The 18,723-nt window shown below is 41.2% G+C and overlaps 1 protein-coding gene across 6 annotated transcripts in view; it reads left to right on the top strand.

The window, feature by feature from the left end:
• The window catches only part of TEAD1 (TEA domain transcription factor 1), a 342,634-nt gene that overhangs the window by 282,364 nt on the left and 41,547 nt on the right, over positions 1–18,723 (top strand). For all 6 annotated transcript variants that reach the window (XM_030200970.1, XM_030200968.1, XM_030200971.1 and 3 more), the window contains one exon: positions 3,915–4,039. In XM_030200970.1, the coding sequence (XP_030056830.1) occupies positions 3,915–4,039 (125 nt within the window). The remainder of the gene's footprint in view (positions 1–3,914; positions 4,040–18,723) is intronic.

Raw genomic sequence — 18,723 nt, 5'->3', positions numbered from 1 at the left:
GTAAAAACTGTACAACAGGCGTGGACGCTGTTCAAAAATACCATCCTGGAGGCCCAGGCCATACATATTCCGCGAATTAGAAAAGAAAGACGGAAGTCCAAAAGACAGCCAGCCTGGTTGAAAAGTGAGGTGAAGGAAGCTATTAGGGCTAAAAGAAACGCCTTCAGAAAATGGAAGAAGGAACCGTCTGAAAATAACAAGCAGCAACATAAGGAGTGTCAAAGCAAATGCAAGGTGCAGATAAAGAAGGCCAAGAGGGATTACGAAAAAAAAATAGCATTAGAGGCAAAAAAACATAGTAAAAAATTTTTTCGGTATATTAAAAGCAGGAAGCCGGCAATAGAATCTGTTGGGCCGCTGGATGACCGAGGGGTAAAAGGGGCGATCAAGGAAGACAAAGATGTAACGGAGAGACTGAATGAATTCTTTGCTTCGGTCTTCACCGAGGAAGATTTGGGTGGGATACCGGTGTCGGAAATGGTATTTCAAGCGGACGAGTCGGAGAAACTTACTGACTTCACGGTAAACCTGGAGGAAGTAATGGGGCAGTTCAGCAAACTGAAGAGTAGCAAATCTCCTTGACCGGATGGTATTCATCCTAGAGTACTGATAGAACTGAAAAATGAGCTTGCGGAGCTACTGCTAGTGATATGCAACTTATCCTTAAAATCGAGCGTGGTACCGGAAGATTGGAGGGTGGCCAATGTAACGCCGATTTTTAAAAAAGGCTCCAGGGGAGATCGGGGAAATTATAGACTGGTGAGTCTGACGTCGGTGCCGTGGAAAATGGTAGAGGCTATTATTAAAAACAAAATTACAGAGCACATCTGAGGACAAGAATTACTGAGACCAAGTCAGCATGGCTTTTGTGTGGGGAAATCTTGCCTGACCAATTTACTTCAATTCTTTGAAGGAGTAAACAAACATGTGGACAAAGGGGAACCGGTTGATATTGTGTATCTGGATTTTCAAAAGGTGTTTGAAAGGCTAAAGAGGAAATTTGGAGTGTCATGGGATAGGAGGAAATGTCCTATTGTGGATTAAAAACTGGTTGAAGGATAGGAAACAGAGAGTGGGGTTAAATGGGCAGTATTCACAATGGAGAAGGGTAGTTAGTGGGGTTCCTCAGGGGTGTCTGTGCTAGGACCGCTGCTTTTTAATATATTTATAAATGATTTGGAGATAGGAGTAACTAGCGAGGTAATTAAATTTGCTGATGACATAAAGTTATTCAAAGTTGTTAAATCGCGACAGGATTGTGAAAAATCACAAGAGGACCTTACGAGACTGGGAGACTGGGCGGCTAAATGGCAGATGACGTTTAATGTGAGCAAGTGCAAGGTGATGCATGTGGGAAAAAAGAACCCGAATTATAGCTACGTCATGCAAGGTTCCACGTTAGGAGTTACGGACCAGGAAAGGGACCTGGGTGTCATCGATAATACACTGAAACCTTCTGCTCAGTGTGCTGCTGTGGCTAGGAAAGCGAATAGAATGTTGGGTATTATTAGGAAAGGTATGGAAACAGGTGTGAGGATGTTATAATGCCTTTGTATCGCTCCATGGTGCGACCACACCTTGAGTATTGTGTTCAATTCTGGTCGCCGTATCTCAAGAAAGATATAGTAGAATTGGAAAAGGTGCAGCGAAGGGCGACTAAAATGATAGCGGGGATGGGACGACTTCCCTATGAAGAAAGATTAAGGAGGTTAGGGCTATTCAGCTTGGAGAAGAGACGGCTGAGGGGAGACATGATAGAGGTATATAAAATAATGAGTGGAGTGGAACAGGTGGATGTGAAGCGTCTGTTCACGCTTTCCAAAAATACTAGGACTAGGGGGCATGCGATGAAACTACAGTGTAGTAAATTTAAAACAAATCAGAGAACATTTTTCTTCACCCAACGTATAATTAAACTCTGGAATTCGTTGCCGGAGAAAGTTGTGAAGGCGGTTAGCTTAGTAGAGTTTAAAAAGGGGTTGGACGGTTTCCTAAAGGACGAGTCCATAAACCACTACTAAATGGACTTGGGAAAAATCCACAATTCCGGGAATAACATGTATAGAATGTTTGTACGTTGGGAAGCTTGCCAGGTGCCCTTGGCCTGGATTGGCCGCTGTCGTGGACAGAATGCTGGGCTCGATGGACCCTTGGTCTTTTCCCAGTATGGCATTACTTATGTACTTATGACTCTGTAGCACGTACTGTGGTAGTCCATTTTTTTATGCATTGGGCCCACGTTAATGTCTAACGCAGCTCATTGTTACTCCTCTTTTGAAGAATATACAAGAGGCACATGATTTACCTTCTTAATTACAGACCAGTGACATCCATACTTTTTTTTTTTTAAGATGGGTGACTTACATCTCAGCTTACTGATTATCTTGAACATTATAATATTTTACATATATCTCAATTTGGTTTTAGATCTACACATAGTACGGAAATTGTTCTAGGTTCTGTTTTGGACAAAGCATCGAATCCTTAGGGTGAAACAGCTATTGTCATACAGTTTAATATCTCAAGTGCATTCGATCTTATGGATCATGCACTTTTGTTATATACACTTGAGGATATAGGAATAATGGGGCAGATTTAGGACTGGTTTCATAAAACTCTTACTAAACGCTCATATAAACTTGAGATGTCTGGTTGTCTTTCAGAGCAATGGTGTAACCCATGCGGTGTCGCGTAGGGCTCACCTTTGACCTTCCTTGAATATCAAAAATGCCATCAATTTGGTAAAAGATTGGATGTCTGTACGTAAATTGAAATTGAGTATCAAGAAAACTAAATTCTTATATCTTGATTATCATCCTAATCCTAATGTCTCTTCTATAACTATTGACCGGACTGAATTTAAGCTTGAATCGGTTATTAAATTAGAATTTATTTGGATAGTATTTTATCATTAGAACATCAGGTTAATCTTTTAAGAAATCTTTTTCATATTATTGAGAAAAACTTTATATAATTCTTACATTTTTGAGGAAAAGCAGTTGTATTAATTAGTACAAGCTCTTTTATTAAGTCAATTAGATTACTGTTAATATAATATATTTGGGCCGTCCTACATTGATACTGAAAAAGTTTTAATCCATTCAAAACATGGCTGTAGGACTCCTCTTTTCATTAAAAAGATATGACTAAATCTCTCATTTTTATATTAAGTCATATTGACTCCCAGTAGAGGTAAGGATTTTACTTAAATTGGCATGTTTTTTTTTATTTTAAGATTCCTAAATGGATTAGCTCCTCATTACTGGTATAACCATTTTTTTGTTTACTAACTTGCTTAAGTCTTATAGGAGACCTAGGGCCCTGTTTACAAAGGCGCATTAGCGTTTTTAACATGCCTACAATTAGCGCGTGCGTTAACCATGCTAAGAATTGAAAATATGTAGGACTATAAATCCGAAATTGTTATGTTAGTAAAAGGACCCCTTTATTAGTAGGTAACTGGAATCTAGAAAAGGCTTAAGATTGAGCCAAAAAACACAGTTTCAAGCCTCTAAAATTCATAGTTCCTCTCCTACTCACACTGCCTAAAGAAGTGTACTCAGTTCAGTTGCTGGTGTGTTTCACTCCAATTAGCATGTGAGAACTGACATAGAGGCTCATTTTCAAAGCACTTAGCCTCCCAAAGTTCCATAGAAACCTATGGAACTTAGCCTCCCAAAGTGCTTTGAAAATATGCCTCATAGTGGATTAGAGTAAAGGTCTCCTCCAATGGTGGAAGAAAAGGGGCAGAATGGCCCATCCCTTTTAATTTTTCAGCAGTCATGTTTCATTCTCAATCCAAGTTTGCATTCCTGATTTCTGTTGGTGTCTGACCAAGCTTGTGTGCAGTCCGAAAATGCTTAATCTAGAAAGTGGTTTATAATGTTCATAAAATATAAGCATCTCTATTCCAGGTTTTGAAGCCACATCAGCTCCAGCACCATCCGTTCCTGCATGGCAAGGCCGATCCATTGGAACAACCAAACTTAGGCTGGTTGAGTTCTCAGCTTTCTTGGAACAACAAAGAGACTCAGATTCGGTAGGTTTTAACAGAATATTTAATAGTTTACAAAGTTTGATACATCCCTCTTCAAATGGCCAGAGTGGTTTGCAATCAGAAATTTAAATAGTGTAATTTAAAATGACATTTATATTCTAGTGGAGACCAAATCATTCAATCCAAAAAAAAGGTGGGAAAACCATGTGCTTGCTGTGCTACCAATGCAAATATAATAATTATGCAAAGATACTGTGAAACATTGGGGGAAAAGACCTCGGATGCCTGTGTCTATGCTTACACTGTTGTGATACAGCGATTTTGTCACAGTGCTGGCTTTGATCACAGGTCATAGCTACGTCATGCAAGGTTCCACGTTAGGAGTTAGGGACCAAGAAAGGGATCGGGGTGTCGTCGTCGATAACACTGAAACCTTCTGCTCAGTGTGCTGCTGCGGCTCGGAAAGCGAATAGAATGTTGGGTATTATTAGGAAAGGTATGGAAAAGAGGTGTGAGGATGTTATAATGCTGTTATATCGCTCCATGGTGCGACCGCACCTTGAGTATTGTGTTCAATTCTGGTCGCTGCATCTCAAGAAAGATATAGTGGAATTGGAAAAGGTGTAGCGAAGGGCGACGAAAATGATAGCGGGGAAGGGACGACTTCCCTATGAAGAAAGACTAAGGAGGCTAGGGCTTTTCAGCTTGGAGAAGAGATGGCTGAGGGGAGACATGATAGAGGTATATAAAATAATGAGTGGAGTGGAACAGGTGGATGTGAAACGTCTGTTCATGCTTTCCAAAAATACTAGGACTAGGGGGCATGCAATGAAACTACAGTGTAGTAAATTTAAAACAAATCGGAGAACATTTTTCTTCACCCAACACATAATTAAACTCTGGAATTCGTTGCCAGAGAACGTGGTGAAAGCGGTTAGCTTAGCAGAGTTTAAAAAGGTGTTAGACGGTTTCCTAAAGAACAAGTCCATAAACCACTACTAAATGGACTTGGGAAAAATCCACAATTCCAGGAATAACATGTATAGAATGTTTGTACGTTTGGGAAGCTTGCCAGGTGCCCTTGGCCTGGATTGGCCGCTGTCGTGGACAGGATGCTGGGCTCGATGGACCCTTGGTCTTTTCCCAGTGTGCCATTACTATGTACTTATAAAAACCCCCAATGATGCAATTTATTTGTTAAAAAATGAAACAAATTTTTAACTTATTTTTCTTTTTTTTTTCCCCAAAATATAAAAATGAACTTATGAGCAGCAGTCTGTGGCAATTGTGAAATGTCCCTACGGGGACCCGTTTCACCAAATGACTTCCTTAGGGGACTGATGCTGCCTTGCTACTCTGGAACTGCTAGAAAAATCAACAAAGAACAAAATGACATGAGAGGTAGCCAACCCAGTCGAATCGCAACACATAAAATACAAGATAGAGGAGCAAAATTCCACATACCTCAGTTGCTGCAGCTGTGTATCGTAGCCGCTACAGCAATAAAAATGGCGTATGTTTTTAAAGAGACACCAACGCATGCGCATGCCTGCAACAGTTGCAGTAATCAGCTGAATGAAACACACGTGACACGAAGTGTATGAAAAATCAAAACATAAACAAAAAAGGAAAAACAAAACACCATGATAATGACTGATGTCAATGCATTTGTTGGCGACCCCATCACCGTATGTTAAAAAAAAGCTGACCACTCAACCCTCACATTCAGACCTAGTGGTTCAACTGATTGTAAATGATGAATCCATCATTGTTCAAGTTGTATTAAACTTCTTCCTAAGTCCCCTCCTCGTCTTTGGGCAGATACGCTGTCAATAACCCACAGTGAGTAATCTTCAAAGGAATGATGTTTATCGAGGCTGTGGGCTGTCAGAGGAGCACCTACCCGTTGATGGATTATACTATGTCTGTGCTCATTCATCCAAGTGTTTAAACTCCTGTTAGTCTTGCCCACGTACACTTTGGAACAGGGACATTGAAGAATGTACACCGCAAACAATGATTTGCAGTCAGTCTGTTTTTTGGAATGGTAGGTTCTGTGGTCCACAGGATTAATAAAATTATCGCCCTCCTTAGTGATGGAACACATTTTGCAGTGACCACATCTAAAGTGGCCTACAACAGACTGACCAATCTGTCGATTAACAGGTAAGGGCAGCAGCGCCGGGCTGAGAATTTCTTTGAGATTCTTGCCTCTGGAGAAAGCGATCATCAACTGTTAGTTAGCGAACGCTGTATGTGTACTTAAGATATCCCAATGTTTGTGTAGGATGTTGGCCACCACATTCCCCCCCTGCGTATATCTCATAACACAAACCAATTTGCCACACGTTATCTCAGTAGGGGCCTGTTATTGAGACCTAGGAACCCTGAGGATGGTTCATCCAAATTGGTTTGTGTTATGAGATATATGCGGGGGGGGGGGGGGGGGGGGAATGTGGTGGCCAACATCCTACACATACAGTGTTCGCTAACCAACAGTTGATGATCACTTTCTCCAGAGGCAAGAATCTCAAAGAAATTCTCAGCCCGGCACTGCTGCCCTTACCTGTTGATTGACAGATTGGTCAGTCTGTTGTAGGCCACTTTAGATGTGGTCACTGCAAAACGTGTTCCATCACTAAGGAGGGCGATAGTTTTATTAATCCTGTGGACCACAGGACCTACCGTTCCAAAAAACGGACTGACTGCAAATCATTGTTTGTGGTGTACGTTCTTCAATGTCCCTGTTCCAAAGTGTACATGGGCAAGACTAACAGGAGTTTAAACATTCGGATGAATTAACACAGACCCAGTATAATCCATCAACGGGTAGGTGCTCCTCTGACAGCCCACAGCCTCGATAAACATCATTCCTTTGAAGATTACTCACTGTGGGTTATTGACAGCATATCTGCCCAAAGACGAGGAGGGGACTTAGGAAGAAGTTTAATACAACTTGAACAATGATGGATTCATCATTTACAATCAGTTGAACCACTAGGTCTGAATGTGAGGGTCGAGTGGTCAGCTTTTTTTTTTAACATACAGTGATGGGGGTCGCCAACAAATGCATTGACATCATATCATGGTGTTTTGTTTTTCCTTTTTTTTTTTGTACACTTTGTCACATGTGTTTCATTCAGCTGATTACTGCAACTGTTGCAGGCACGCGCATGCCTTGGCGTCTCTTTAAAAACAGCTGCCATTTTTATTGCTGTAGTGGCTATGATACACAGCCGCAGCAACTGAGGTATGTGGAATTTTGCTCCTCTATCTTGTATTTTATGTGTTGCGATTCGACTGGGTTGGCTACCTCTCATGTCATTTTGTCCTTTGTTGATTTTTCTAGCAGTTCCAGAGTAGTAAGGCAGCATCAGTCCCCTAAGGAAGCCATTTGGTGAAACAGGTCCCCTTAGGGATGTTTCACAATTGCCACAGACTGCTGCTCATAAGATAAGTTCATTTTTATATTTTGGAAAAACAAAAAAGAAAAATAAGTTAAAAATTTGTTTCATTTTTGCACAAATAAATTGCATCATTGGGGGTTTTTATGACCTGTAATTGAAGCCAGCACTGTGATGCAATCGCTGTACCACAACAGCATAAGCATAGACACAGGCATCTGAGGTCTTTTCCCCCAATGTTTCACAGAATCTTTGCATAATTATTATATTTGCATTGGTAGCACAGCAAGCACACATTTTTCTCACCTTTCTTTTTGGATTGTATGATTTGATCTTTAGTGGGTTTCCAGCGTTTTTTGTTACATTTATATTCCAGTGGCCAATGAAAAGGTTGTAGGTATTTATATGTGCACTGGGCTTAGGTGTTCAGTGGGGCAGGGTTTGGGTGGAGCAGAGGTTGAGATGCAATGTAAACATATCCTATATAATAATTCTCCCCTCCAATGTTCTGCCTTGCTGCCTGGGACTGTGGCTCATTCCGAGTTGGTCAGGACGGCTCCATAGATCAGGCTATCATCACCGTAGCCATTATGATGTCAATTCAGAACCCGGGGGGGGGGGGGGGGGAAACATGCCTCACAGCTGATCCATGTTCAGAGGAGGGTCGCTGGACATGGGTGGCTGGAGGGGGGGCAGGTGAGAGAGGAGGGTCGCTGAGGAATGGTACAGTTTAGGAGGTGAAGAATTTGTGTGCACGAAAGAGGAGCGGGACTTGGGTTTGATCATATGTGAAGATCTTTTTTTTTTTTTTAATTATTTATTTTATTTAAACAATATACAAGTTGTAATAACAACATACTTGTGAAACACAGAGATCATATTACAGGAAAACATACATCTAAACAAATCAGGTCTCATCAAATAATATTATAACTATCATATCTGTTTCTCAGACCACTATCTTAGAAAGGGGAAAAGGTGATGAAAATCATATAGGAGAGATTATTAGAAACAAACATTATCTATTAATTAGTGGCATTACTTCTGATGTTTCCTCGTAATTCTTTTAGTTATTCTCAATTCAAGCTTTTCCTATCAACAAAACTCTGTAATTGTTCAGGATTGTAAAAAATATACTTGTTATTCAAATATTTGACAATACATTTGCAGGGGTAGGCGAGTAGAAATGAAGCTCCCATCTCTCTCACTTTCTCCCTCTGTAACAAAAATTTTCTACGTCTTTCCTGAGTTACTCTAGTAACATCAGGGTAGATCCATATTCTTTGACCACAAAATGGTTTCTGAAGATTTTTAAAATATAATCTCATCAATGAGCTTAAGTCTTGCTCAAATATTAGGAAACAATTAAAGTACCGCGAGTCGCCACTTCAGTTAAGGATTCTTCCAATATAGCCGTTAAATTCTGAAGATCTATTTCATTACCCTCCTGTCCAAGTTCATTTTTCTTTGAAGGCAATTTTAAATAGTAAATTTTATTGCAAGGAGGGATAGCTTGATATGGTAAGTTCAAATTCTCAAGTACGTATTTTTTAAATAAATCATTTGGAGATATCCCAGGTACTATGGGAAAATTTACTACCCTAAGAGTCAGTCTTCGATTGAAATTTTCTAGCTTGTTCCATTTTTCTATGGAGCATCAATTTATCTTTTATCAGTGAATCAGCCGTAGTCTTTATACTCTTTATTTCCTCATAGTTCTGAGATATTTTTTCCATTGTTTCTGAACGTACCTTGTCCAAGGATTCTGTTAGCTGAGTCATATTTTTATCCCAATTGAAGTGGTTTCTCAAACGGACTTAGAAACAACTTGTTTTAAAGCGCTTTCCAGATTAAAGTCAACGTTATTTCTGCAGGATCTGCTTCTTCCAAGCTTTCTTCTGTTGCAAACTCAGGAGAGGCACTGCCTGGCTGAGTGTTTCCGTCAACGACTTCCGTTGCTTCAGACACTCCTTGCTCTCTCCTTTGTGTTGCCAGGCATGGAGGTGGAATAATCCCCGGGGGCGAGAGAGAGATATCCAAACCCTGGGGCGCCGGTGCTCCTACAACGGCGTCCATAGCAGGTCTCGCCTCACCGGCTTCGCGAGGTTGATTCACCACGAAGCGCTCCCAACGTTTGCTGCCTCGGGGATGAGGTCCTGACCGCCGGCAGCTGGCCCCTGGTTGTCCCCTTTCTTTTAGTGTGGGGCATCGTAAGAAGCCACAGGTTTTTAGGAAATAATATTTGAGGCAGCAGGAGCGTTTCGTATGTGCGTTAGATCGCCATCTTGCCACCGGAAGTCCCCCCGTCCATATGTGAAGATCTTAAGGTGGCCAAACAGCTAGATAAGGCGACAGCAAATGCTAGAACGATGTTTGGGTGCATAGGGAGAGGAATGGCCAGTAGGAAAAAGGAGGTGATGATGCCCCTATATAAGACTCTGGTGAGACCTCATCCTATATAATAATTCTCACCTCCAACGTTCTGTCTTGCTGCCTGGGACCGTGGCTCATTCTGAGTTGGTCAGGACGGCTCCATAGATCAGGCTGACATCACCGTAGCCATTATGATGTCAACTTCAGAACCCGGGGGGGGGGGGGGGGGGGGAACATGCCTCACAGCTGATCCATGTCCAGAGGAGGGTCGCTGGCAATGGGTGGCTGGAGGGGGGGTAAGGGAGAGAGGAGGGTGGCTGGAGGGGGGCAGGGGAGAGAGGAGGGTCGCTGGACATGGGTGGCTGGAGGGAGGCAGGGGAGAGAGGAGGGTCGCTGGACATGGGTGACTGCAGGGGGGGCAGGGGAGAGAGGAGGGTCACTGGACATGGGTGGCTGCAGGGGGGGGGGCAGGGGGAGAGGAGGGTCGCTGGACCCGGGTAGCTGCAGGGGAGCCGAGGAAAACCTTGCTAGCGCCCGTTTCATTTGTGTCAGAAACGGGCCTTTTTTTACTAGTATTGTGTAAAATTCATATGTACATGCATAGCAGGGGTAAATTTGTTGGAGTGGAGGAGTAGCCTAGTGGTTAGTGCTGTGGACTTTGATCCTGGGGAACTGAGTTCGATTCCCACTGCAGCTCCTTGTGACTCTGGGCATGTCACTGAACCCTCCATTGTCCCTGGTACAAAATAAGTACCTGAATTATGTAAACCGCTTTGAATGTAGTTGCAAAAAACCTCAGAAAGGTGGTATATCAAGTCCCATTTCCCTTTCCATTTCATGAGTATTTCTGTACTACTGAGGCTGGTTCTGGGTGCCTGGTTTATGAAGGAACATAGGTGCCTCTGTTGCTTCTATGACGTAGGCACCTTTTTAGAAGTGTTTCACAATAGGCAATACAGTCTGTTGGTGAGGCTCTGTCCATCCATCTATCTGTACGCATAGGTTTATACATAAGCAAACAAATCTATACCAGGTGACAGATAGAAAGGGAATAGGAAAAGGGAGAATACAGTGAGATACAATAGGTATTTCTTGTCCCCAGAGGGCTTACAAATGAAAGGGGCAGTTCTGTAAAGTGATGCCTAGAGGTAGCTACCATTTATGCACGTCAAAGGTGCCATCAGATTGACAGGCGTCTATGTGCACCAGGTGCTTCATTATAAGATAGCGCCTAGTTGCAAGGGGGAACGTACATGGTTGGAGCATGGGTGTGTCTTACAGATATGTGCATTGTTTATAGAATGCTATAAACTACATGGCTTAGTGCACCTGGGCATGCCAGCATATGCCTGTCATGGCGTAAGAGAACATGCCTATACATGAGTGTGCCAATACCAAACTTGCACTGGTATACTTTAATGGAATCTTGGTGCTGTTATACAATTGACACAAAGTACAGGCATTGGGGTGCTTTCACTGAGGCGCCAATTTATAGAATTGCCTTTCCTGTTTTTATCTTGGGCAGTGGATGGATGAGTGACTTGGCCAAGATCACAAGGGGCTGCAGCAGGATTTGAACCGTGGCTTCTCTGGTTCTCAGCCTGCTGCTCTAACCATTAGGTTACTTCTCCAATCTGAAGGGGAAGGAAGAACTGGCACACACTACTCATTTCCCTAGCCACATCCAATACCTGCAACCACACAGTTCTCCCATCCATTCACTAAGTTTCCAACACTATTTATAACCTCCACCCACCCATTTTCAGCGCTATACTTCCTGCCTGTAATAATCCCCCATTCACTCAAGAATTCATTGTTTTTTACTCCTCCATCCTCTCACTTTTTGAGATATCTATCAGATATTTATTAGATTGTAAGCTGCCCAGACACATGTTTGATGGGCAGGATAGAAAGTAATTAATAAACTTTAACTTACTGACTCAGCCCCCACGTCACTCGGACCTTTTCCACTTCTAGGCACTCCTCACTCAGCTCAGTTGCCATTCATCACCTCTCTCCATCCACTCACTGACTCAGGGGCTCATTTTCAAAAGAGAAAAATGTCCAGAAAGTGGCATAAACCTGCGTTTGGACGGTTTTCTCACAAAAACGTCCAAATTGGTATTTTTAGACATTTTTCAATGAAGTCTTTCAGAAGTGTGTTCTAATCACAAGGGGCGTGTCAGGGGTATGTTAAGGGCAGGATCTGGGCTTTTCTAACCCTTGGACATTTCTCTGCCATAATGCAACAAAACAAAAACATCCAGGACTATAAGTTCGACGTTTTGGTCCAGACCTATTTTATTAACAAATAAGCCACAAAAAAGTGCCCTAAATGACCAGATGACTGCTGTAGGGATGACCTCACCTTACTTACCTCAGTGGTCACTAACCCCCTCCCAGACCCCCAAAATGTGATTAAAAACAGTACTTGCTAGCATCAGATGTTATACTCAGGTCAGTTAGAACAGCATGTGGTCCCTGGAGTAGTCTAGTGGTGGGTACAGTCAGTGCACTGCAAACAGATGGACCCAGGCCCATACCTCCCCCCCTACCTGTTACACTTGTGGTAGAAACTGTGAGCCTTCCAAAAGTCACCAGAAACCTACTGTACCCACATATTGATGCTCTCTTCACCCATAAGGGCTATTGTAATGGTGTACTGTTGGGGGTAGTGGGTTTTGGATGAGTTTTGGGAGCTCAGCAGACAAGGGAGCAACGGTGAGGTGTGTATCTGGGAGCTTTTATTTGAAGTTCATTGCAGTGCCCTCTAGGGTGCCCCACTGCTCTCCTGGGATGTCTGTGTGGCCAGTCTACTAAGAAAGCTGGCTCCTCCTACATCCCAATAGCTTGATTTTGTGCATTTTTCACCTGGATTTTTTTGTTTTGTTTTGAAAATGAACCAAAAATATATCAAATGCCCAATTTTTAAAAATATTTTTCTTTTTTGAAAATGGCTATATTCCTCACTTGAATTTTGGGTGTTTTCAGGGCTTTTTTTGAGGGGGTACTTGTGGGTACTGAGTACCGGCACCTTTTCAATTGTCTACTAATGTAGATCCCCTATGGGTGAGGTTTACAGCAGATAGTTAAGGGTTGTGATCACGGTGAAAAGGCCCCGCACTCAACACTCACCAATCGGGGAAATACAGAGAAAAGTAGGGAAATCTTATATTCTGTATTTTGTATAGGGTGCAACTCAGTATTTTTATAAATGTATTTCCCTTAATGTTAATTCAAATTTTCAAAGTGATGACAATGTTGCACCTTAATAGTGAAATTAAAATAATTTATTATGCAAGACGTTTTTTTTAAGATTCAATAAACAAGTGTAATAGATTCAATAAAAAACGGTATCAATGTACAGTAATGACATGTGACAATTCTTTTCTTTATACCCTTAGAAATTATAAATGTCAGCAAACAATCAATACATTTTACATATCAGTTTTCCTCAATTAAACCAATCAGATAAATATCAGTTTTTAACTTAACTAGTGTATACTGCAATAGAATGTACTGTTTAATATATGTCCTTTATTAAGAGTTGATTCTTTATTTTAGTGATGCCCAAAAGGATACTTTAATTGCAGTTTTCCTCTTCTTCCTTCTTTTCTCTCTTTTAAACGTTGGGTACCATTTAATTCTCAGTTGTGATGATCCCTGGCCAGGGAGCAGGAACCAGGAACTGAAGAATACCTACTACACTAAGCTAATAAAAAAATCAACAACAAAAACCCTAAACCCTAACTAAAGTACCTAACATCTGCCACATTCACCTAAATATTTTCCCTAGCTAGCTATCCCAATTAAATAAACAAATAATTATTTTTCCCTATTCTATACCCTCCCACAAAATGTTGGAATTTTTTAATCCCCTAATGTACAAATATTCTTTAATTCTGTGTTTGGTGTCACAACTTCCACAACCACCAGTATTCTTCAAGAACCTCCTTGCTACACAGAAGGAAAAGAAACCTTCAGACGGTTTCACAGACCCATTCAATAATGAAACTCAGATTTAAAGTATTACATCTGAGCTGCCATAGACAATCTCTCCAAAGAATGTACTTTTAAAGTTCAGAGTAGCTCTTTACAGAAATGGCCTCAGAGCCGCACTGCTTTGCTTACATTTAAAACTTTCTATCAGGGACAGCTTATTTTTCCAGCACTTCCAAATTTTACTCCCTTAGGAAACAGATGATGCTGAAATGATTTACCATCCCAAAACTAGTCAAACAGACATCAAACATCTCCTACCAGCCCTTAAATACGCATCGGGCTTTCAAAATTAAATGCCAGACATCCAAACCACTCTTTCTAAGCACAACCAAAGTATTTTAAACTTACAATTCAATTTATATTTCAATTTCCAGTGACAGCCAGTTGCTGCTCACTGTCACAGGTCTGCTTAGCACTACAATCACCACCCAACTGCCAGCCTGAGCTGTTTTTTTTTTTTCTCCTGAGAGTTCCACCAGCACAAGCCCAACATTCCAAATTCCCCCCAGGGCACAATTACAGCATTTTAAAACAAAATAAACATTTTTCAAACATATACAAACAGGCAACATGTCTAATTGATGTAAACTTTGGTACCTTTCACCCCTGAAGCCTGAAAACCATCTTTATTTCCTGTGCAGCGCTTACACCAATGCGGGCCGTTCCAAAAAATAATAAAACGTCGGGAGAGTGCACTGGTAAGCCCCTTTTAAAAGGGATACAAATCATTTTATTTTTTAATACCCAATTTACACTAAAATTGACCCATGGACCCCATGTTTTAATGAAAGAGCTCAGGTTCTGCACACCAATTCTGCCTTGTCATAGATTCTGTGACTGGTTGCAGGGGGCCTGGTTATTGTGGAGTGGGTCCCTCAGTGATCACCCCACCCCTAAAGGGTGGCCTAGCATTTGAATACTGACGCCTTTATTGCTAGAAAAAACACATTGGGTGTTTTTAGCCAAACGTCCAAAGTTGGACTTAAGTGTCATATCGGAAATGCCCCTATCAAGTCACCAACACACATACAACCCCAGACAAGCCCTCAGTGGGGGTGGAATCTCCCCACCACTGACTAAACCATATAATAAAATGTGGCCATAGATCCAAAGGCTTATTTTGCAGATTAATTGTTTCCTACCAGAGAGTCCTGCTTAGAAATCAAGAACAAGGGGTGTTTCAAACTCCCCAGTGTCCTTCCAGAGTCCTTTGTGATAACACTAGACTAGCTCTTTGCAGCATTTGCCATTTTAACAAACATTCCTGCTCTCTGTAAATTTCCAGAGGAGCCAGTTGCACCCCCTACTGGATGAGACCAAGTGTTATAAAACCAGAGGAGTTCACTGGATTATGCCATTTCTTCTGTGAGGGCAATGGATAAGTTTTAGATGCAGTTCATCCAGTGTACCTTTTTTCTATAGGTTGGAAATCATTGTATAAGTTTGCACATAATTGGAGATCATAAGCCTTGATTTGCGATAATAAGTACAGCCTTGATCATGCGGAATTCCAGGGTGTACAAACATCTATCAGCAGATATTAGTCTCATGGCATTTTGAAATACTGTTTAACACAAGTTATTCACATCAGCCTGTGGCAGTCATTGTGAGGATACCTATCTGTCTAAAAAAAGATTCTTCCTAGGCAGAATTTATTTTGAATACTTTTAGAATGCCCAGAGTAACAGCCTAACTGCCTTTTTTTTTTACCCCATTGTAATCTTTTTTTTTTTTCCCAGCTTAAATTCCAGCTGGATCTGCTGATTTAATGATATCTCTCTCGCTCAAGTGCTGAGAACCTCTGTAAGTGTGTGCAAATCTAAACTGCCACTTTTATTTGGGGGTGTCACTGGAGCCTGAGGTGGTCCTGCTGGATGTGCTGACAGTAGCAGGTTTCCACATGTGCCAGAGCCTGCTGCAGGTGTTGCAGGAAGAGGAGAGGGGTGAAAGGATGATATTGTGCCCTCTAGCCAGTTAGAAAGGGAGGTGGCTGCTGGGTAGGATAATGAGATTTGCTGCAAGTAGCTGATCTTACATGAAGGTGGAAAGAGCAATATGCTTCTGGCAACAGAATGATTTAAAAGAAATACAGAGGTCAGTGGGTGACACAGCTCAGTGCACATGTCACCTGATCAGTGTAGAAAAATTAAGATGCATGTTTCAATGGATAGCTATTGAAGCAGTTCTAGGCATCAGCACTAAAGGTGAAAGTCAGTATAAAACTGTATGTTTGCACCAAATCATTCCACATCCAGGTTCCGCATTTGTTTTCTTTGAAATGCACCTGCCCAGAATTTTTATTTACACCAGGGTAGCTGCCTGCCACAGATCACAAGCCATCAGCAGTTGGAGGCCTATGGCTGACAAATAATGATTTAATGAATGCTGGGTGTTATAGAAGTTCAGTTCTCAGATCAGCTTTTGAAAGTTCACGGACCACTGCCCTGCAGTCTGCAAAATTTACCTCTCCCTGATTTTCAGGGAAGCGGAAGTGAAAAATTCTGGAGGCAGAAGATCGTAATTTAGATAAAAGTTCTTTTATAGGTTCAGCTTTTTAATGAAAGTGATTTGTCTTTATTTTGTAACTTCTTGTAAGTTAGTGCCACTTGACATGGGCAATTTATCTTGGTTTCTTTGAATTCCTAAGTGGATTACTTTTTTTTTCTTAGCAGTATTTGACAGGAGTTATCTTTCATGGTTATACTGCATTCTTCAAATATTTATGCTACTTAAGGCGTTCAAAGGTACTATATAGACATCTTCAGGGTATACTGTGTAGTGCAGCTGTTTTAAGAGTTCTTAACCTTTTTTGGTTCCCTCACTTTTTTAACTGATCAATGAAACCCTCGCACCCCCATCCTAAACCACATGTCAACTAGTGACTACTGGCAGCTACGTGTATGCTAACTTCTATCATGTTAGTAAAATTACTGCAGTAGTCAGTTATACTACCACTCTTAAAGTTACAATGATACATGAATTGTACATAATGTAGAATAAAATGAGCATTTGCAAATGATACGTAGTAAGAAACAACAATGTAGACATTTCAGTCATTAGATCACACAGCCTTTCTCACCAAGACATAATTGTGCAACCTGGAGAAGAAGTGTGCAAATGACATTTTTATAAAAATGTAAGCTTCATTGCCATTAATGAGTGTTCTTCTGTTTACCCTTGATCCTTTGAGCTAGAGTGGATAAATCCAGAGTTATCAGCCCGAGGAATTTACCCAGCTATTAAGTTACCTGGGCAAATTCCTTTGAAAACTGTCCTAAAACTACTTCCTTCAATCTGTCTAGAAAGTTTCAATAAATTGCCTGACCTTTTCCCACACCACTGGTTAAGAACCCCTGGTCTATTAGCCACAGTAAGCTAGTAAAACATCCAGAACAGGGTTATTTTATATCTCTGTGTGTATAGTTAGAACCTTTTCTCTGTGTGGGGTATGCCCGTTTTTTTAAAAAATGGGAGCACTTTGAAAATTATCCCAGGAAAATTGTGCTTACATCTAAAAACATAGGATGCTGCTAAAGCTACTCAGAAAAGGAGAAAAAATATCTTTCACTGCATCAAAAATGCCCAATGTGAGTGCTTTCTTAGATGTTTGCTAACGTAATTCACACCATAAAACTTCATCCTTGAACAGTTGAGTGTTTTTTTTTTCATTATTTCTAAAAGATTTGTCATTGGTACTGCTGCGTCTGAGAGTATAGTAAGTTGGCTATAGTGATAGTTATCTGACAGCACCTACTAGTTCTGTCTTCCTCTGCTCAACTACTCGGTTTCTGTTGCAATTGAATTTGCCTCTTTCCTGTGCTTGGGCCACAGGACCCTAGCAGTGGTATTGCTTGCTGGAATTTGTTTACCTTTATGGATATTTATGGGGAGAGACAGCGACATATCTTTTGCCAACCACTTTTGCACCCCTTAAAGAATTTGTAGGGCTACCGGAATCCTAGGTTTCCATGGTGACAGACTCCGCCTGGTGATTTGCTCCACACAGGAGGGGAGCAATTTCCAACCACTGCAGAAGTGATGCAGCCTCAGAAGAGGAGGAGATGGAAGGTGGGGAGGATCCTAGGGATGTCACAGGACAATAGGGTGAAGAGCAGTGGGGTATGGGTTTTGGAAAGACAGAAAAAGATGAATCGTAGAGGAGGCGGGATATGAACCTAGCTGCTTTAGAAGGCTTCCTAGTCACTTTTTATTCCCAGTTATGCCAATATATTGCTCACTCATTAAAAAGTTAACAAGTGGTTTGTTTTCTAATTTGTACTTCTGTTACATATTTTTATTTCTTCATTCTGAATGAGAAATTACACTCCTTAAACAGCAGTAATACACCTGAGGATCGAGTGGCTCTGTTCTCCGATAATCATATTTTCTTGCACAGTGCTGTTATTTCTTAAGCCTGTCCGTGGTGCTGAAGGCCAGTACAGCAAGTGTTTTCAGATGCAAGTGGTGAGACATTACAGGTACATTAGGTCTGGAAATGCAATACACTGTTTACTAAACACACACAAAAAAATTACAATACTGGTGTGAGTGATAAGAGGTATTCATAAGTGGAGCAGAAGCTCTCAGAGAGAGATTCAACTATCACAGCATTCTAGAGGGCTTCAAAATGTCTTCATCATAGGTCAAAAAATCCAAGCTAAATATGGACTTATTTGGAAATACATCTTTTAAAATTGTATACTTAAAATTATAAAAACACAATCCAGGAAACTCGAACGAGCTTGGAATAAATTAAAAGACATACACACACTCAACGCGTGGAAACAAATACAAAGAAAATACAAATACGCAATAAGACAAACCAAAAGGTCATACTACAGAACCAAAATAGGGCCAGACTATAAAGACACAAAAAAACTATTCCAGCTCGTGAACAAACTACTAGACACCACCTTGGTCACTGCAACCAAGACAGACATCCCATCT

This window comes from Microcaecilia unicolor, chromosome 4, assembly GCF_901765095.1.
Source record: "Microcaecilia unicolor chromosome 4, aMicUni1.1, whole genome shotgun sequence".
In the NCBI taxonomy this organism is placed as follows: Eukaryota; Metazoa; Chordata; class Amphibia; order Gymnophiona; family Siphonopidae; genus Microcaecilia; species Microcaecilia unicolor.
This window is presented reverse-complemented; position numbering and strand designations above follow the sequence as displayed.